Source organism: Carassius carassius, chromosome 38 (genome assembly GCF_963082965.1).
Source record: "Carassius carassius chromosome 38, fCarCar2.1, whole genome shotgun sequence".
NCBI classification, from domain to species: Eukaryota; Metazoa; Chordata; class Actinopteri; order Cypriniformes; family Cyprinidae; genus Carassius; species Carassius carassius.
In genome coordinates, this window is record NC_081792.1 from 17,911,036 (window position 1) to 17,932,554 (window position 21,519).

Here is a 21,519-nt window from a genome sequence, read left to right on the forward strand (position 1 = left end):
ACAAAATATGTTCACTAGAAGTTCAGTCATAGCTCAGTGTACTTTATTTGGTTTGAAATGTTTATTTTATTTTTATTTCTTTTCAACTTGTTATCTACATGTATCTACTCTGAAATTTATAGTAACAGTTTTATTTGTTTTTTATCATAATTTTTTATTCAAAATGTTTTACCCCTAATTAAATAAATAGCAGTTCTAACAAATGTTTAAAATGTCACTCAGATGAGAAAACAGTTATATCAGGGGCCAAGACAAAGTATATTTTATGAGATATACAGTAAGTAAATATACATTGTGGCAGCAATGTTGAGATTACATTAACCTACAACTGTTCTATTAGAAAAAAAGAAGTTTCATATGAGTTGTTTAAGAAGCACAAAATCACTTTTAACTAAAGCATATCAGGTGTCAAATCATACAACAGTTTCTAAATATGCTGTTAAATCTATAGTATACTATGGAAACCATTTGTGGCATATTGAATAGTTTCTATGATATGTTTATGTGAGTGTCGTCTGTTGGTGCAGACTGCAGTATGACTTAATCCTGTGCTCAGAATCGCTGCTGTATTTGGCAGTATTCCTTCCATTACTAAATCCCAAGGCTTTTACCAACCAAACATAGAGAAATCCCTGGAGATGTCTGAGCTCAACATGCTCACCTGCTGACAGCCGTCTCACAAGGTCACACGCTGCTGTCCGACATTGGATTTTTCTTTCTTTTATCAGTACATCACATTTTGCAGGACGTTTTGTCATTGAGAAACCCTAAAAGTGAGTTTAGCTGCAGTGCAAAACATCGTCTTGATTTGAAAGCATTTTTTTTTTTTTTTGCCCTAGAAAATGTTTTAAATTATGCAGGAAGCCCTCAAAACCAATGGAAATAACAGAAAAATAAGAGTTTTATAGTTTGTATCCAGTATTTTAAGAACTAATAGGAATCAAAAGTGTTCTCATGAGACAAAAAGATACAGAACAGAGCTCACCCCTCATCCGCTAACAACTATATTCTCACTATTTTTACATGATAGATGTGCATAAAAAAGGACGTGTAAAATTAGTAGTGTTCCTTTCCAGTCATGCCTTCCTTTCTTTTCAGTAAAATGGTGATTATGCTGGTGATAAAATTTTCTCTGCTGATAAAATGGTTGTTAAACACAAAGACAGACAGTGGAAGGTGGAGCATAAATGAAGGTAGTGTTTCCAGAGGCACAGCCTGCATGTGAATTATGTCTCAGTATGACTGATTTGCTTTTCATATAGCATTCACCTGGAAAGTTTTCATAGTTCTGTGCTTGTAAATGGCATATAGTTATCACAGCTGTTGCAAATATTATGTTTTAACACCAATAGTGTTTGAAGGCACCATTGTAGTGTATGTAATGTATGCTGTTTAGGATGCACACACACACACACACACATATATATATATATATATATATATATATATATATATATATATATATATATAAGGGAAGCACAGAATATTAGGACTATAATGGTTATAAACTAATATTGGGCATTTCATTAAGCATGCTTATTGCCCCTATTTTTACTCTGAGATTACCTTGCCATCATTTAACATGCACCTAAAGTTAATCTTTAAAAGCAGTAGTAATTTAATTATAACATTAAATGTAATCTTTAGCAAATATGAAAATAATATTAATATATACTTTTCATACTGTATAGTATAATATTGTGATACCTAAATTAACTTGTGTCATTTCAAATGACTGGTTTAAACATTTTTTATTAGGCAAAATAAGTGCAGAATTTTATTACTGACCATTTATTGGTTGTCACATCCCACATTTACACAGCATGAAAATATTTAATATGAGAATCCGATTCAGGTGTTTATGACCAGATATCATATATGTAACAAGTTAAGAATGACATTTGGAAGTACCATGAATCAAATGCACAATCTGATTTCATATCTGTTTGTGCCTCTTTGTGTATTTGTGTCTGTGTGTGTGTTTTGCAAAGAGACTAATTTCTTGCATTGATAGTTGTTGGGGTGAGCTGAAAAGCTTATTGCTACCACATTTAAGCAGTACCCCAAGTTCTAGATGATAAAGTAAGTCAGATACTTGGAGGGATTTCAGCTTTTCATGCTTATAAATCACAATACAAATATAATCCTTGGTTTCAAATGCAAAACATCAGCACGGAAAATCCTCTTGTATTACTTCTATAGTTGGGAGATACATTTTACCTTTGAATTCAGCACTGAAACAGCAATCACTGATGACAAACCCCAAATACATGTTTTCAATTGCATTTTAGATTCTTGTAATGATTGGCGGGAAGATCCAACGTCTGCTGGTGGATTTGAACTTGCTTTCTGACTATTCATCAACTTCTGTGAGAAAAAAAACAACTGAACGCAAGCAGTGTTATTCAAAAAACTGCACACTAACACAATGTGTGACCTCAAAAGTTTTCATTTAGCATGGAAATCATAGTTGACCCAATAACCTGAATACTTATATATATATATATATATATAACTCACTGTCAGTGTAGTCATCTCTTCATTAGCAAGAATCAAGAGTCATTATGACAAGAGAGGCCTCCAGATGGAAGATGTAATGCTCAAAAAGGCACAGTTCTCCCAAAAATGACGTTTTGTCATTATATAATCATTCTCAATACCTGTATGAATTTCTTTCTTTTTTTCTGTGGAACACAAAAGAAGGTGTTTGGAATGTTTCAACAGTTTTTGTCCACATAATGAAAGTGAGTGGGGTCCAAAACAACACCACTGGACACCACTGACTTCCAGTGATTAAAAAACGAGATTTTGTTTTTAGAAAATTGAGAAACTCAAAATATCTTCTTTGGAACAGCTTGTAAATAATGGCAAAACGATCTCTTTAAGAAAGCGTTTGTGATCATGTGGTCCTGGGTGGTAAATCCATGTGATTTATTTTGAAAGCTGAGGTTATTTTATTTAAGACATTTTAAGATTTAAACCCATCCGCATCCATCCTAGGATTGTTAATGCTCCACCATTGCAAAATAATTTAATATCCCCCTGTTGCCACAGCATAAACGACAGTTCTTCTCATAATTTCCCCATCTACAGAAAATCCATGTGGCTCTTTTTTTCAGCCCCCTAGTATTTTGTCCACTTGAATTAAAGAGCGTATGAATGCATGTATGCTGAAATAGGAGGGGTGTTGACATGCTTCAACAGTGCCCTGAAAGTTTCCCAAAAGACTGCAATGAACAGCTGGGTTAAATGGGATTAATGCCAGAGGCCTAGCCAGGGCACTTCAGAGAATGAAGCAATTGAGCCACGCAAGATTGCAGCCCGGATGCCGGTGGGACTGAGAGGCAGAAAGCTGAAATTCAGAGTGTGTCTTCCTTCATGCTGCTCGAGAAATGAGCAGTGTTAATGTTAGTGGGATGTATTGCATAAAGTGGCTCATTTGCTGTTATAGCTTCATCTCATTGATTCGCAAGTGAAGTCTCAGGCTAGTTACAACTTACAAGGATAGGAAGTTGTTTCAAAAATGCTATGGAAGTCAATGGCTACCGTCAACTTTTTTAGTTACCAGCATAAGCAGCAGAAGAAAGAAAAAGATTTGAAAGTAAATTCTGACAGAATTTACAGTTATGGGTGAACTATCCTGTTAAAGGCTGTGTGTTGTCTCTTTTAAGACATATAGTGTGAGTGTGAGTGTGAGTGTGAAGTGACATTCAGCCAAGTATGGTGACCCATACTCAGAATTTGTGCTCTGCATTTAACCCATCCGAAGTGCACACACACACAGAGCAGTGAACACACACACACACTGTGAGCACACACCCGGAGCAGTGGGCAGCCATTTATGCTGCGGCGCCCGGGGAGCAGTTGGGGGTTCGATGCCTTGCTCAAGGGCACCTAAGTCGTGGTATTGAAGGTGGAGAGAGAACTCTACATGCACTCCCCCCACCCACAATTCCTGCCGGCCCGGGACTCGAACTCACAACCTTTCCATTGGGAGTCCGGCTCTCTAACCATTAGGCCACGACTTCCCTTTAAATATTATATATATTTATAATTATTTATATATATATAATATTTAATTATTAATTATTTAATTATTATATATATTTATAAAGCACAACTTTTCTCTTGCACTTTTGAAACGAAATAATTTGACGTAGGTCAAAGGTGTGATCAAAGTGAATTCTTGGAAAGAAATCTTGGGTGTTTTAGAATCCCCAATCATGTAAATTTCTTTTGAAATGACTGGATTTTCATAAGTGAAATTCAGCAGCGCAATGGTGAATGTGCACCATTACACAGAAATGTTTCATTCTAATATTTTGGCTATAATGTCACAACCATCAGTGTATTTACATGTGACCACTTATATGTGAATAAAAAAACATGAGTAATATTTATAAGTAACGAAATAATGTGTTCTGTTTTCTTACAAAGTGACTGGTGATTTGGTGTTTGTGCTGGCTGACTGAGACATATCTGAATCTAAAAATGAGTGCCATCCATCTGTGTGCTCTTGTGTTTAAGTGGCCCTGATCAACAAAAGGCAAAAAATTGTCTGATCAGGATTTTGAAGCGTTACTACCTCTGGAGCTCTATGGGCCATGACTATTCATTCTTGTTGTCCCTTGGGCCATTTAAGGGAGACTGTAAAGATAGATCAGTAAGTAACATACAGTATTATATGTGATTGTTTGAAAGAAAATGCAAAAACGAGATCTGTGAATGAGTTATTATCATTCGGAGTAGATCCGTATTGTACTGGAAGAATCGTTCTGAATAAAAAACAACAAACAGGTCAAACCACATTAGGGGTGTTGTGTATTAGTTCGCCGTAACAGTGCCATGTTAGTGTGCATTTATTTCAAATGAATGAATTAGGGCTGTAGCTATCAAATATTTTAGTAATCGAGTATTCTACCAAAAATTCCATCGATTAATCGAGTAATCGGATAAAATGTGTTTTTGCTTAATTAAAGTGCAATGTTAATTATGCAAGAGTAAATAAGACTCCTGGGTCTCTTAAAATGAACAACTAAGTTTCCTTTTTTAGAAAATTTTTTTTTTACTTTTTAAATGCATAGAATGCAATGCATACATCAAAAATAAACATTTAATTATTACCCATTGTTTCTCTGTCTGTACTTGTACTGTGAACAATGACAATAAAGTTGACAGGTTAATTAAGTGCATTTAAGTGCCATTCAGTTGGGGTTTTAAATAAAGCATTTTCTGCGATGCACATTAAACATTAAACACATAAAACATTAATTTAATTTATCTTTTAATTATTGATAATTAAGCAAACTTAACTTTTTGGTAAACAAAGAGGATTTACTATTAAAAATAAAACATGGTAGATATGTTGTGTGATTAAACCTTAAAAAAGTAGCTTTCCAATATGCGCGCCACTCTCTGGCGCCACTGAGTGACGTCTGTACTTCCCGGTCAGAGAGCACCTGTCCATCAAAAGCTCACTATCCAATCAGAGTAGATCACTGTTAACCCCGCCCCCACGAGAAGTTTGTGTCAAAACCGAGCGCCAACCTCCCGCTCTCTCTCGTGAGGCCAATAAGGAAGTGACTAAAACTGCAATTCATCGACTGGCCGCTTGAGGCTGGCTGCAAAAGGGAGTCAGTTCCATAGACTCCCAATGTTAAAATGCCCAACTTTACAGCAGGAAAAAACATGTTTACAGCCTGGTTCAAAAAATGATTTTGGTCTAAATAGCTAATTTTGCCCTTCATGACAACTGTGAGGGGGGTGAATTTTTTTATAACTCATCCGTTTAAATTATATTAAGACTTAAAGTTCTGCATAATTAAGGGCGTAGCCACTTGAGTGACAGGTGGATTGCCGCTGCTGACACTGCCGTCGTGCTAGGTGGTTGTGGCTTCAGCAACTAGCTCCCGCCTTTTTGCCCATTTTTGATTGTCCGGCAGAGTCGCGCGGTGACGTGCTGCCAAGATGGCGACGGCCCGCTTTACACACTTTAGGCTTCAAAAACACACTTCAGGAGACTACGGGTGACGTCACGGACACTACGTCCATGTTTTTATACAGTCTATGGTCAAAATGAAAAACTAACTAAAGGCCCTTTCACACCGGATGCGTAACGAAAAAGCGAAACGAAAAAGCGAATAGTTCGTGTGCGAATAGTTCGCGTCAAAACCATTCACATCAGCCGCGACGCGAATTTGCGATGTCTGTGACGTTCAGAGAGCTTCAACATTCCAAAACTTTCGCGCCGACAGTTGAGAAAATGGACACTTCAACATCATCATCCAGTGAAGACGAGCTTTTCATTTTCTTTAAAAGACAGAAAAGAAGGTTTTGGGTGCACCTAGTCCTAAAGAACAGAGAGTCTGAAGGGGAGTATGCCAATCTTGTACAGGAGCTAAAACTTTATCATGTCCGGTTCCGCACTTACTTTCGGATGTCTGTGGGACAATTCGAGGAGCTCCTTCAGATAGTGGCACTGCATCTGACGAGACAAACCACAAACTTCAGGGAACCAATTGATCCGGAGCAGCGTCTGGCAGTCTGCTTAAGGTGAGCTGTCCTCTTAAAAACATCAGCCCATAGAACACACAAACAAATAATCAGAAGATCCGTCATTTTTGCTGTGACGTCACCTTTGTTTCCTTGTATGTGATTGGCTGAAGTCTTTTTGTCGCCTCAAAAGTAAAAAAAAAATCGACATCGAAGCGGAAAAAAAAAAAAAAAATCGCCTCAGCACATTCGCGTTCGGTGTGAAAGCACTCATTACACAAACAGCTGATCAAAAAATAAAACCATCGCGCGAATTATTCGCGCGTCAAAATCTTAAAGCGAATCTTTGTAAAACATTAACAAAAATTAAGCATATTTGAAGAGCCTGTTACATTTGTTACACAGTTCATTTTTTTCATTTTCATTGTGTTTTTTTTCTTTTGTAATGGCATATGTTTGATAGTTTCTGAAAAAGTTACGTTCAGTTTTATAAAGTTACGTTCATTATTATTGAACTAAATTTAATTCCATAATTTCCGTGCCATTCCACGTTAAACTGTAAAATCCGTTTCTATGACTGGATTCCACGATTCCCTCCGCGTTTTCTGCATTACGGAAATCATAGGGCCCTAGTTGTGGTATGCCAGCTCTATCTTGCAATGGACACACGCCACGACGTTCTCTTTACATTTGCCCGCGCCCTCAAATCAAAACACTGCTGACTCCTTCAAGTATGCGATTTTGGACGCATCGCTTGTGTCTCTTTCCGCTTTGTGTGTGACATAAATGCGTTGTGTCACATAAAAAAATAATAATTGCGAAAGAACCTGACGTGAGATTTAAAATAAATTAAAAGAGACTTCGAGGCAGAGGAATTTGCCTCGATCAAAAAAATGCATTGTAATCGAGTTACTCCAGTTACTCGAGGAATCGTTTCAGCCCTAGAATGAATTCATCTCAGTTTTTCTCTCTTCTCTCAGGAGTTTGCTACCCTGACTAAGGAGCTGAATTTGTGTCGAGAGCAGCTTCTGGAAAAAGAGGAGGAGATATCTGAGCTTAAAGCAGAGAGGAATAATACCAGGGTGAGTATATATTTGTGTGTGTTACATTGAAAAGACATCTCAATACAGAATGTACAGTCCAGACTGCTGTGTTTTGTCCCAGTATTTTGTTTGGTGCTTTTCATTATTATCACTAGCATAAGTCATTATTATGTAATGTTTTAAACTTTTAGGTCAGGTCTTTAAAAATATAATTAAATATAAATTATTTTAGAATTTTAAAAAAATGGAAAATAATATGCTGCACACTGGTGGTGGATGAGGAGATACCCCCTGACAATGTAAAGTACTTTGAGTGCCTAGAAAAGCGCTATACAAATGTAAGGAATTATTATAATTATTATTATTATTTTTAATAGTCAATTAGTTCTCCTGAAAAATATTTGGTGGTTAAATATTTATGTAAATGCTTCGCCAAACATTGTTCCACCTCAACGGTGTGAGATTGTGTGAATGGAGAGGATGTTCACACAGCTTTAGTGATGCAGAGGAGAAAAGGAAATGTGCATATCTCCATTGGCAGATTCATGCTGCTTCATTGTCATGAACATTGTAAAAGATGTTCATTCGCTTGCAGATTTGCTTGTACTCGCAGTGCCAGTTCGATTCGCTTATGACATTTTTTTACAATGTAAAGCACCCAAAGTTGACTATATTTTCACTCTTGAATGATTTTAAAAATGTACTGGGACATTACATGTTACTATACAGAGCTTATAAGTAGCAGTAACCATGTATAGAACAAGTACAAATGAAGTCATGTGATCCAGGACTAGTCGATAAATGAGTTAGCATGTGCTTGTGTGTTTCTGCATTTTTGCTGTTCAATAGCTACTTCTGGAGCACTTAGAGTGTCTGGTGTCACGTCACGAGCGTTCCCTCAGGATGACTGTGGTGAAGAGGCAAGCTCCTCCACCGTCCGGGGTTTCCAGTGAGGTGGAGGTGCTCAAGGCTCTGAAATCCCTCTTTGAGCATCATAAAGCTCTGGATGAAAAAGTAAGGTTGTTTTTTTTTTTTTTTTTTTTTTTTTTTTTTTTGTAATTAAGGCCGCACAATAATGGAAAAAAACTAACATTCCTATATTTTGTTTTCCAGTGATATATATATATATATATATATATATATATATATATATTGCGATAAGAAAAATACATGAATTCGGAGGCAAGTCAATCCCATTTTTGAAAGAGAGGTAACTTTTACTCATGGTAACATACTCTGTGAACCTGGTCGGGAGCAGGTTTACATAATTAAATCCAGAGTTTATTTTGGTCTCCTCCCCTTTTTTAAAGCGCAAGAGATGTTTAAATAGCTCATTCATTCATTCATGCTGCAAAAAAATGCATATTGTGAGTATATTTTTAAGTGCATTTTACGTAAAACAAGAAAAATAATATGAATGGAAATGGAAACAAGATAAATTTTTTTAACCCCATTGGCAGGTAATTTGCAAAATAAGAAAAATGCACTTCAAAGACTTAATACCTTATGTCATTTTTCTTTAATCTTTAGATATTTTGACTGGAAACAACAAGACAAAAAAATTGAGTAAGAAAAGCATTTTTTGTAGTGCAGGTATTGTGGCCATCTCCTCTTCATCTATTCTTCAATATTCTTTCGAGCCTTCTTGCTATTGGAGTAGAAGTCAAATGTTAATTTCATTACTCTAATTAAGAAATGCAACAGTTTGGATTAGAGAACATTTAATTATGTGAAAAGAGCATTAAACTCTGTGGAAAAAGCTGCTGCGAACTGAAATAGACACTGAATTATATTTCTATAATATGGCAAATGCTTGTAAAGTCATGTATCCTAAACTCATGAACCTTTTATGTTTATAGCTTTACCTTGATTGAATTATGGTTTTATACTTCATGTTTATATGTTCATGTTGCCTGTAGGATACCATGAAAATTAATATCACTTAAATAATTTACCCTTCTGCCACTTTTTACCTTTGATATTATAACAGTGATTAAGAATTAAAGTTATTACTCAGTAGTGTGCAGACTTCTTTTCGTCAGATGCTGTTGCCATGGTGAATCATAATTTCAGAGCTCTATTATTATATTATTATTATAGGGTCAGACTGAAACTTGGCACTATGTTCACATCAAATCAGTGTTTCAGAACGGCTTGATTTACAGTGAATGAACCAAGCCGCTCTCAAATGCTGAAGTAAATTAAGAAATGCATTAGGAACTACATGTGTAAATGCAGAGCTTCTCTCTAAAACAGTAAAGCTTATGTTTATCTAATTTAATCATAGCCATCACGATGTGATAATTGCACTGTCATGCATCTCTGCTTGTAATATTTTAAAGAAACAAATGAATGCTTTTCAAAAAAGTAAAGTCATGACTATGTAAGACTATGTAACATTAGTAGTAGCTGATCTCGTGACTGCAAGTGGAATCGATGCTGAGGGTGCTGTCTTGGCACGTATACATTTTGCTATTAATCTCTCTTTTGTTTTTCATGTGCACAGGTGCGTGAAAGGTTACGGGTGGCTCTTGAAAGGGTGACTACATTAGAAGGACAGCTGGCAGCCGCCAGTCAGGAGGTACGGCCCTTTTTTGCATGTGTGTGTTTAAGTATGCATGCACAATGATATGGATTTGCTGATCTCATTAACATCTGTCTGATGGGCACCTGCCCCCTGCTGTCAACCCATGCAGGAATACACACTGTCTGTTTCCATTACACACATGCTTTTGAGAGTTTAAACAAAGCCAATGCACTTGACATACTGTAGTATCATAATTCATGGATTTAACTGTAGACTCTATAGATTGTTTTCTGTGTAACCTCATACTTTTTTAAATGGTTTATTATTTTTTTTTTACTTTTTATTCATGTTCATTTAACTGGTTTTGTAACATTTGTGAATAAAATAAAATATACATTTCACATACCACTCATTATTTTTAAATTACAAGTAATCAAATTATTTCTTTAATTGTTTTTACAAAATGCCCATCATCCAGTTTTAGAATATGAGAATATATTTTAGATACTATTTGCAATAATTGCCTGGGGTACTGCAGATTAAGAGACTTTGCGCAAACTACATTATGCGACCATCGACAACACTGTCCGGTATTGGCATCATAAATTCTAGTTCACCTAAAAGTTTATATGACAATTCTGTAATCCGAAACGTTGATTGCAAACGATTTCAATGGATGAAAAAAAAAATTATACACATTATTTATTTATTTATGTTCCAAAGATGTGGATTATCCCTTTAAAAGTTAATTAAAAACCTCAAGTGGGAGACATATACTGAATCTATAATGAGAAATACATATATAATATGTAAAATAGATGGCCTTTATTTAAAAAAAAAGTGCTGCATGCTTTAGTGCACTAGTTTTACACCCTCCCACTGAATCAATCATCACATCATTCATAACTGTCTAGTGGGGTCAGTCACCATGTTTGAATGCACTGGCAAAAAAAAGCTGTTTTTCCTTCATCCGCTGAGTAAGAAGAGTCTTTGGCTGCAGTCCGCACTGCAGAGGCGGGATGTGAGGTGGCCTCTGGGTGTCATGATGCTGCATTAAGACCAGCGGGAAGATTTTATGCTGTCTCAGGACAAACAGGACCTAATGCCGCAAGGAAACAAAGGAAGTGGTCATCACCAATATTGGGGAATCAACTTTGAAACTGCCAATCTACAAGCTCATCATAACTTGAAGTAAACTGGTCCTTGTGGTGGATTGTGTGTCATAAAACTCTAAAAACAAAAATTAAAAAAAAAAAAAAACCTGATTCTATTGTCCTCCTACCAGAGATAAAGAGATTGTAATGCTGCATATTCTTCAGTCTATTTGTAGCTGTCTTGAATGCTGCTCTCATATAGTAGAGCGTTTTAAGGGACTTTTAAGAAGCAGTGTCACTCACTCCTCCTCTCGTCAGCCTCCTCTAATACTCCAATACAAACGAGCTGTAATAAAGAGAGCCTTGTGAATATGTAAATCACATCCCTTTATTCAAATACTGCCAGGCAAATTAATGTGTACATATTTTAATTGTCTTCCTCCGATTTTCACATTCAGTGGGTCTTATATGTGAGGATTAAAATGCAAATGGCCCACCAGTATTTCATTTATACCTTAATAACATGTGGCTTTTAAGCACAATGATAAGTTAATTCCTCAAAATGGGAAGTTTGTATAATCTTATCTCCCACAAGACTCCTCGCCTGCCTTAAGAAGACAGGAACATCACTCAAATGCTATTAAAAGGAACACCATTAAATCGCACTATTACCCAAAATGTACATCTACATAATGTGCAATTGAAAAAAAAATGTATTGTTGCCTCTGCTGTGCTTCATGAACAGTAATTATGTGCTATGACACAGTTAATGTAGCATAAAATGTTATCTGGTTCTGTAGGTTAGTTCAACATATTTAAAACATTTATAGAGTGACTTTGTTTGGTGTGTTTATCTAGGTGGTCATGTTGAGACAGAGAAAGGATGGACAAGTGGATGGGGATGCTGTGGACAGAATGGACAGCTCTAAACCTACATGGAAGGTACATGTGATGTAGTTACTTAAAGTTCGGATTAACATACATTTGCATTTAAGATAGAGATTAAAATTGTTACATAACGTGGTCTAAACACGCACGAGGATGTAGATCCACTCATAAAGTCTTTAATAGATCCACAGAAAGGTAAATAACAGGAGACAGGCAGGAGACACCTGTAGGGGCAACATTCACAATACCGGACGACAAGTAGACAGAAACTGAAGGCTTATAAAGACAGGCAAACTAATGAGCAAACGAGATGATATACAAGGACAGGTGAACAGAATAATCAGGGCAACTGAGGAAAACTAGGTCACGGAACACATGAGGAATGAAAACACAACACAAATGTCCAAGGATGTGACAGAAATAGCCTTGTGTGCTAAAGCATTCGAAAGTACATTTCTGAAAACATTTTAATAATTTAACATTTTTTAAGGGGGTCAAAAAATGACATTATGACTAACGTTATAAGTGGAGGGAGAAAAATAGTAAAAAAACTAAATGCATGATATGAGCTTTTAAAGCTAAATCTTTATCAGGACATTCTGTGCATCAGTCGGTAAATCATAATGTTCTCTTCTGACAGTACAAACGGCATGCCAAAGTAAACTACGGTTTAAAAGTTTGGGGTCATTAAGATTTTTTTTTTTCTTGTCACATTAATTTGATCAAAAGTTACAGTGAAAACATTTAGAATGTTATAAAAGATTTCTATTTCAAACAAAACATTATTTTTAGCATAGAATCCGGAAAAAAAGTATAACAGCTTTCACCAAACTATGAAAGCAGCACAGCTGTTTTCAACATTGATAATACTAAGAAATATTTCTTGAGCACCAAATTAGCATATTAGAATGATTTCTAAAGCTCATGTGTCACTGAATGCTGGTACAATGTCTGCTAAAACTTAAGCTTGGCCATCAAAGGAAAAATTACATTTTTAAATATATTTAAATAGAAAAGTCTAGTTTATATATTTCACAGTATTATTGTTTTTACTGTATTTGATCAAATAAACGCAGCCTTAGTAATCATAAGAGACTTTTAAACGTTAGTGTATGACCCCATAGGTTTTATTGTTACTTCCACCTTGCACTGGTCCAAAAGTGTTCCTCCTGCTCTAATACCTCTCTCACAGATGGTATTTTCTTTGCTACCAAGAAATAAACTGCATTGATAATGCGCCAAGTTGCCCTTCAACCTTCAGCACAGGCTGCTAAATTGTCTCCTGTCTCTGTGTGACTCACTTCTAGCAGGAGTCTGGTCAATAGGAGAATCGTGAATTGCTATTAATCTTTGATCCCATGGTTCATTGTTTAAATATCACGTTACCTTTTATTTATGGTTGTGAAATGCTATTGATTGATCTTCAGTAGTAAGAGATTTTTTCAATGCATTATCATTATCAATTTGCTCATCACACAAAATTAGTCTGGGCGCAGATATTAGATTGTGGTTTCATTATGAAAGTCTGTCTTTAAAGTCAGGAGCAGAAAAAAGAAAATGTACCCTTTTTCTATCTATTTTCTAAGTGCTTGTTATAGAGCTTATTGTGTGTGATTCATCCATGTACGGGTTTAATTAAAAAAATACAAAAAATGTATAAAGTCATTTTTATTCAAAATGTTATGTCAGATCTGACACTACTTCTGTTTCATCACAACTTTAAAGATGGACTAAACAAATATGCTTTTCTTTTCTTGTTCCTGTATTTCCTGTTGAAACAGGAGGTTGTGACAGGACATGTTTAGGACTTAAAGGTATTAGATGTGTATATGTACATTTTTTAGCAGAGCTCCTCCAGGTGTTTATTTTAGATCATCACTGTCAGGTATTTAAGTAGTCAGAAGCTTCGGAAATGTGGATTGAGGAAGACCTCATTTTTTTATATTCTTTTTCTCAAAATGGAAAGGCTGGTATCTCTCTGATGGTTATTATTATAATTTATATCATTTTATTTTAATAGAGCAAGAGCAAAACATGTGCTGGTGGGTTTCTGCTGGAAATTGTTAGCACCTGAAAGGTTGTGTTTCATAATATTACACCTTTAGAGGAAGACAATGAAAATGAGAGGCCTGCAGGCCTTTTCCAAAGATACCTTTCGTCTGAAATGTACAAATTTAGCTGGAATGTATTATATGTAAATGTACAGTTGACTTCAAACTGCATGTGTGATTAGAAACAATGAATCATATAGAGCTGGATGGAGAGGATGAAAGAAGACAGAAATAGATAGAAATTGTCAGAGACGGCAGACGTGGTCCACACTGTGTGTCTCTTTGGAGAGCTGGCTCAAGCCTCCCTGGAGGTCAGAAATATGGTTGATAGTCCCTGTGGTTCATGGCTCATCAGATACTTAAAGCTAAGTTCAGCCTGTCAGAGGCTGATCTGGGTTTTTCTGTGGACTCCCAGTAGAGTGACCGATAGGCTTCTGCAAAATTTCTGATAAAGCCAAGGAAGCGAAAGATCACAGCATATGAGGGTGTTTTTAACTATGGGCCATGTGGACTTTTCATGTGGAAGTTAAACTCTGTGAATATAAATCTGTGTAATTTCCACCACATTTCTTTCTTTCTTTCTTTCTTTCTTTCTTTCTTTCTTTCTTTCTTTCTTTCTTTCTTTCTTTCTTTCTTTCTTTCTTTTTTTCCACATACTGTACATTATTTCATTGGTCTGAAAAGCAAGGTGTACACTGATTGACCAGTTATCCAGTGCATTGTGTTTTTGGCCGAATGCCTCAAGCATGTGACGGAATAATTTTGCCCCTCACCATACTGTAAAGCCAAGTCCCTGCGTCATGAGACAAAAACAATAAAACCCATTACAAATGAGGCATTTGTAGCATCAAGTGGGGACATTATTACTGATTATATTGATTTATACTGTCTTTGTGTTGCATCGCACCGCGTAAACATAAAACCATGTCTGCATTCAGGATCGGAGAAACGACAAACAACAGGTGCTACTCTAAACTGTTGAAAAAATTCAGGTTTGAGTTGTCAGTGGCAAATCCTTTAAATATGAAAATATACTTACAGGCTGTAAGACAGCATTATTTGTCAGAACACCAGCATTGGAGGCTACTCTCACAGGAAGCAGTCCTCGCCCTTCATAAAATATGCAGCACACATCTAAATATTTGGTTTGAACTGTTCTGGAACAGTGTTGTGAATAAAACTTAACCACTGATTTCTAGTTGTGTCCTCTTTTGGAAGGCCAAACAAAGTAGTTTCACAACTAAACACACAGCATCTCCACGACATGGTGGCAGCGGCAACAGTGAGAATAAAAGTTACGCCTTCTTTCTTTGTGTGAACATTTGGGCGGTGTTATGCAAATCGTCCCATACAGTGACGTAGACATGTGGAGGTGTGTTTAAACGAGGCGTTTTAGGAGGGCGTGGATGAGTTTAAACTTTTATTAAAAGAATTATCTTTGGGTTTGAGACTTTAGTCTTTGCAACTTTAGAAATCTTATCTATTCACGAACAGCTTGTAACACTCCAAAGAGAAATGAAAACCTGAAATCATATCATATGACACCTTTAATTTTAAGTCCAAACTGGAAATTTTGGTTTTACGAAAGCAGCCGGTTTTGGGGGAAAAGATGCATCTAACCCAGGTTGTGCTTTTCTCCAGTAATGTGCAGAGGAACCCTGGGTTTAAAGGCTGGCAAAATCACTGGTCTGGAGGATTTAATTTATTCAGCTGTATAATGTAGATGGATGAAATGCACGGTCACAATATGATGCATGCGAGAGAACCTCTGAACTCCTGAGGCCATAATTGAAGTCAAGCTGCTTAACTTGCTGAGTTTGTTCTTCAGACTCTGACTCAGCATATTATGCCTCTCTGAAAATCATTTAGAAGTTTATTTTGGCATTCTGAAGCTTATTTAGGACCCTAAGTGGAAATCAGGGGACCGATTAACAAGTTTTAAAGTTCTCAACTAGCTCTCCATTGCATCACTAACATTTCTTTGTGTTTGTGACAGAGGCTTCCCAATGGTTCCATCGATGTCCATGATGACACCAGCAGGTCTCTGGAGCTGCAGGAACTTTTGGATAAGGCCAATAAGGAACTGGCCCAAAACAGAGAACGGATCAGCGGCCTGACCGATCGCATGTCTGAGCTTGAGACTGAACTGGCTACGGCTCGCAAAGATCTAGTGAAGAGCGAGGAGCTGAGCACCAAACACCAGAGGGACATACGCGAGGTTAGAATGATTGGGGAAAGAGGAAAGGGACTGAATGAGGACAAGCTGATGAGGACTAGTCTCAGGGAAGATAAAACATCAGGCAGTGAGGATATTTTCTCAGCTCTGCTTTATTTTTGCTGAGAAACGGAAGGTTACAAATAATGCACTCATTCCTTGACAAGGTCTAACATTTTGGGGTATATAAAGGAACATTTCCCCCTTTAAATATCAGTGTCACTTTCTTTAGTGGAACACAGATGATGCTTTGTAGAATGCTCATGCTGTTCTTTTCCATACAACTGAAGTATATTCACTTGTCTTGTAACCAAATGTGACCAAATCCTTAAATATCGATTGCTACAGCAAGGGATGTGCATTTTAGTTAATAAATAGCCTTCGATTTTGGTGTGTTCTTTACACAAAGTTATACAATGGCTTCAGAAACGTATTTTTATGGTGTTTGTCAGGTTATTTATTTTTTTACATTTTGTCTTGTTTGGAGCTTTATATTATTACCTTATTCTTTCATCTTTCATTTTATAGAAAAGAGTAGTTTAAAAGATTGTTTGTTTTTTTCATATTGGTTTGCAACAAAAGAAGATTAGGAAAATAAAAAATTTTGATCAGTCCCTTTTTATTTTAATTGTTTTCGTAATAATATCAATTTACGATGTAACAAGTAGTGGCAGATTATTGTTATTATTATTTTTTTTTTCATAATGTAATGCACATCCAAATGTAACAAACTCAAAATTCCATCCATCAGTTGTTGATAGATGGAGGCAGATCTAAATTTGAGCTTGCAATCGATTCCAAGAAAGGGGCGGGATTTAAGGGAACTAAATGATTAGAGAAATCCAACATATGTCACTAGAGAGAAGTCTGTTATAAATAAATAAATAAATAAGTCATTCATGGATGAAGCATTTACAATTGTAACAATAAGATGCATGTAGAATTTATTTATTTTATGCTGACTTTTAGCACCTTTTCCCTAAATTATTATTACTAAATTATTCCCTAGTTTTTGTTTTCTCTTACTATGTGCCTGTTCAACAGGCAATGGCACAGAAGGAGGACATGGAGGAGCGAATCACAACATTAGAAAAACGTTACCTGGCTGCTCAGAGAGAAACCACCTCAATCCATGACCTGAACGACAAGCTAGAGAACGAGCTGGCCACCAAGGACTCACTCTACCGACAGGTACGCCAACCTTGAATCAGGCCTGTGCTGATTTGAAGTTCATTTCTAGTATGAGCTGTTGGTCAGTGCTGGTAGATGTCCCATAATGCAGTTCTGAGAGTCATGTTTTATCTGTATGTGTGCATGTGAAGGGCATGTGTTTGTCAGAGGGGGTTTAATTCACCTTAAAAACAGCAGAGTTGTGCTGGAACAATTCAGAATCCTTCAGCATGCTGGGAGGAAGCAGGTACTGCCCACCTGTTTTAATATCCAGATCTATCAGCTGGAGAAAGAAGATTCCAAATTGCATGGATGTTGGTGATATCAAAAGAGAGAAATAAATAGGACATCTGGTGTTGTATAGACAGCATGAGTTTGTGAGTTTGCACTCCCCCACTTATTGGGCCTAGGGGGAATTGGGCAGACCTAATAAAATGTTGTCCCAGGCCATGTGAATATTTGCAGTGGTCCTGTTTAAGCAAATGAGAATGAAAAACTGCATTACATCATATTGATATGAATGTATTTATGTAAATTACCCCTTAAAAAGTTTGGGGTCAGTAAGATGTATTTATTTTAAGAAAATAATACTTTTATTAATCAAAGATGCATTAAATTGATTAAAAGTGTCAGTAAAGACATTCATAATGTTACTAACAATTTGTATTCAATTAAATGTTGTTGTATCACAGTTTCCACAGAACTATTAAGCAGCATAATTGTTTTCAACATTGATAATAAGAAATATCTATTGTGTATCAAATCAGCATATTAAAATGATTTCTGAATGATTATGTAAAGCCGAAGACTGGTCTAATGAATACAGAAAGTTGAGCTTACTTTAAATTGCATTTTAAAGTAATATATTAAAATAATGTAGAACACAGTTATTTTCAATTGTAAAAGTATTTCACGATATTACTGTTTCTGCTGTATTTTTAATTAAATATATGCAACCTTGGTGAGCACTTGGTGAGATTTTTTCAAAAAACATAAATATCTTTTCAGCTTTTGAACAGGAGCGTATAATAAAATTTTGAATTGGCTAATTAATCAAGTGTATGTATTTTGTGTGTGTTCGTACACTGGTAGTTTGTTTTTATGTGCACTTATTTGTTTTGTATTTTATGTGTGCTGCTTACTATTCACATTTATGGTATATATTCTTTTGTGTTTATGTTTTGAGTTCCTTGAAACCTTGTGTGGGTCTTACCATGTAATACATCTATTGGGTATATAATATCTGTGTTTTCTACTAAAACTGGGGAGTTTATGGTGTTTACATGAATGTACACCCTCTGTCTTATTTGTTTGTGTGCGCATGTCTTTTTTATCAGAGCGAGGAGAAGGTACGACACCTTCAGGAATTGCTGGAGTTGGCGGATCAGCGGCTACAGCAGACCATGAGGAAGGCAGAGACTCTGCCCGAGGTGGAGGCTGAACTGGCCCAGAGAGTGGCCGCCCTCACCAAGGCCAGTACTCAATCATTTCTCCAGACAACAGCAGCAGGAAAAAAAATGAGAGTGTCATTTCGTAAGATTATTTTCTGTTAGGAAAACACCCTCTGAGACGGTGATGAAACAACATGATAAGGTGAAGAAGGACGGAAACTGACACTAAAAGATTACACAGCAGGATTAGATAAGAGATGAGCAACATAAGCTGTTCAAAAAGTGGGACTTTTTAGCCCACTGAGACATGATTTAGAGAAGGATCTAAAAGTTCTATGATGGGTCAAGACTCAAGACCCAAATTTGGGTTGCTGGTACGTTCTAAATGGATTATGTTTTGTAGTTTGTTAATGTTTCTATTTTGATTCTATTTGATTTTTTTATTTCAGAGTCTTTTTTAAACTTAATTTCAGTTAGTTGCCAATGCAATAGGTTTCATTTAGTTCACATAGGTTTCTTAATTTTATTTCAGATTTATTTTAGTTAACGACAATGTGTTTGAAGACAGACATAACAGCCTAACGGATAAATCACACTTGTTGTATATATCATGTTAATTTATTTTTATATAATTTGGACCTGTACTGTATAGTTGTGGTAATTGATTATTTGAGTACTTAATTGAATTTACTATGTAAATTGGGTTTTTATGGTGTTGGGTTTCCACTTGATGTCCAAAGTAAAATCTGGATCCTGAAACATGGTATCGGACCTGAAGCCTAGTCAGGCAATGTGTTTTCCCACACACTGAGACATGGTGCTCCATGGAAGTCATTATTTTTTCATCCTTTTTCAACCCTTTTTCCCATCAGTTCTGTCCTTCAAGTGTCAAAAAAGACTAAAATAAATAAGAATAAAATACACCTCTACTGGATATAATAAAGCATCAGCCATCAAACATAGGTAGAGCAGATATTTATCTTCTACAGACTTCCATCTCCATCTCTTGCCAGTTTAGATAATCCACACTCTGTAGCAGTCACGTCTCATGTTAACATCAGCTAGAATTGTGGATGACAGTGTTTTTCTGAGGCAGCCAAATGTCTTGTCAGAGTGACAGAGAGGCAGTGGGGTTTTGTTTATAGTCTCGCTTATGCAGATAATTAAAAATGGCAACTTTTATCATTCTCAGTCAGTGGCATCCTGTCATACACCTCATGTACCTATGATACAGATCCATGGCTGGCCTTAAACCAGATGGAGACTTTATCCTTCCTAAGATCCCATTTACTGTATATGTCATCACTGGGATATAGACCTTAGTCAGAGAAGCCAAACTATACAACAATATGCACTGAAAAAAAACCCTGTACTTTCATGCCTCATAGCCTTATTTTCATTTTGAAAATGGCTCGCAATTAAACATTAAATCTAAACCTCTTTTTTCTGAAATGTGAAGGATCTAATCTGAAGGTTTTAGCCCAGCTGTTGCTCTTTACACTAATGTCAGTGTTTCCTGCAGGCGGAGGAGCGTCATGGAAATATCGAGGAGCGTTTACGCCAACTGGAGACCCAGCTAGAAGAGAAGAACCAAGAATTGGGCAGGGTGAGGACCGGGTTGGGGCCACGACACCAAAAGAAAACAGGGGTGCAGAGTGTGTCACTGATTGAAAGAATGTTGGATAGTGGAAAGATGAGATCGCCTGAAGGATGATGGAAGGGAGAAAATGAGAGAGTGTGAATGGCTTTGGTTCGTTACGCTGTGTGCGTGAGGTTATTTGTTTGAGTGCACGTAAGAATGAACACTGTTGAGATTACCAGGGTTTTTTGTGTAGATGTTCATTTGTGTGGCCAAAATGTCTGCACAAAACTTGATATGAACCTACATCAGATGGTTCCTATTAGGGAAAAGACTTAACAATTGTTCTGAAATAAAAATAAAAAAGTCCATAGTGCTATATTTGGATTTATTAATTTTCTTTTATTTTAACATTTACTAGTATATTCTAAAAAAAAATGTATCTGTTCATATTATTTAACAATAGAATATTTTAACAATAGAATAGGAGTCAGTGGACATGTATAGCCATAGCTTGGTGACAGATATTTTATTTTAAAACAGTAAAAACCTTTCTTTTTGTTTGGGTTTCAAGGATAGTCTGTATTTTAATTACAATTATATTAAAACAGTATTAGTATATGGTCCTAAATTCATAGTAAGTGTGTGTGTGTGTGTGTGTGTGTGGGGGGGGGGGGGGGGGGGTGTTAAGGAAGACGTGTTACCTTTTGCCCGGTAGGTCTCGACCAGGCCTGCAGGCGGTGTGTTTGACCTCACTGTAGAGACTCAGAGGGCTGACCACTCTGATTAGCCTATGCTACTTTGTGTTTTCTTGTGTTTTTTACACACACTACAGAGGCATATATACAAATATTGATAAGCTAGCACTCTTGTACAAATACACACGCATGCTGCTGCTCTGAGAATATGGGACATTTTTTAGCCAATCTTACAGATGAATCTCCCCACCCCCAGTGAGAGCAGAGCTGTAATTGGCTGCTATATTTGGATTTTGAATAATTCATGCATGGTTAATTTCCTCCTGTGTGTGAGCTGTTGTAATGACTTAAAGCAGTCAAAGAGAGTCCTT

General features: G+C 36.4%; 1 protein-coding gene across 9 annotated transcripts in view; it reads left to right on the plus strand.

Moving 5' to 3' along the window:
• Positions 1 to 21,519, plus strand: part of LOC132119453 (liprin-alpha-2-like) — an 86,038-nt gene that overhangs the window by 48,472 nt on the left and 16,047 nt on the right. For 7 of the 9 annotated variants that reach the window (XM_059529423.1, XM_059529425.1, XM_059529426.1 and 4 more), the window contains 8 exons: positions 7,473 to 7,574; positions 8,385 to 8,549; positions 10,042 to 10,116; positions 12,015 to 12,098; positions 16,092 to 16,313; positions 17,355 to 17,501; positions 18,818 to 18,952; positions 20,394 to 20,477. In XM_059529423.1, coding sequence (XP_059385406.1) covers positions 7,473 to 7,574; positions 8,385 to 8,549; positions 10,042 to 10,116; positions 12,015 to 12,098; positions 16,092 to 16,313; positions 17,355 to 17,501; positions 18,818 to 18,952; positions 20,394 to 20,477 — 1,014 coding nt within the window. The remainder of the gene's footprint in view (positions 1 to 7,472; positions 7,575 to 8,384; positions 8,550 to 10,041; positions 10,117 to 12,014; positions 12,099 to 16,091; positions 16,314 to 17,354; positions 17,502 to 18,817; positions 18,953 to 20,393; positions 20,478 to 21,519) is intronic. The other 2 variants (XM_059529427.1, XM_059529428.1) reach the window with 1 other exon arrangement.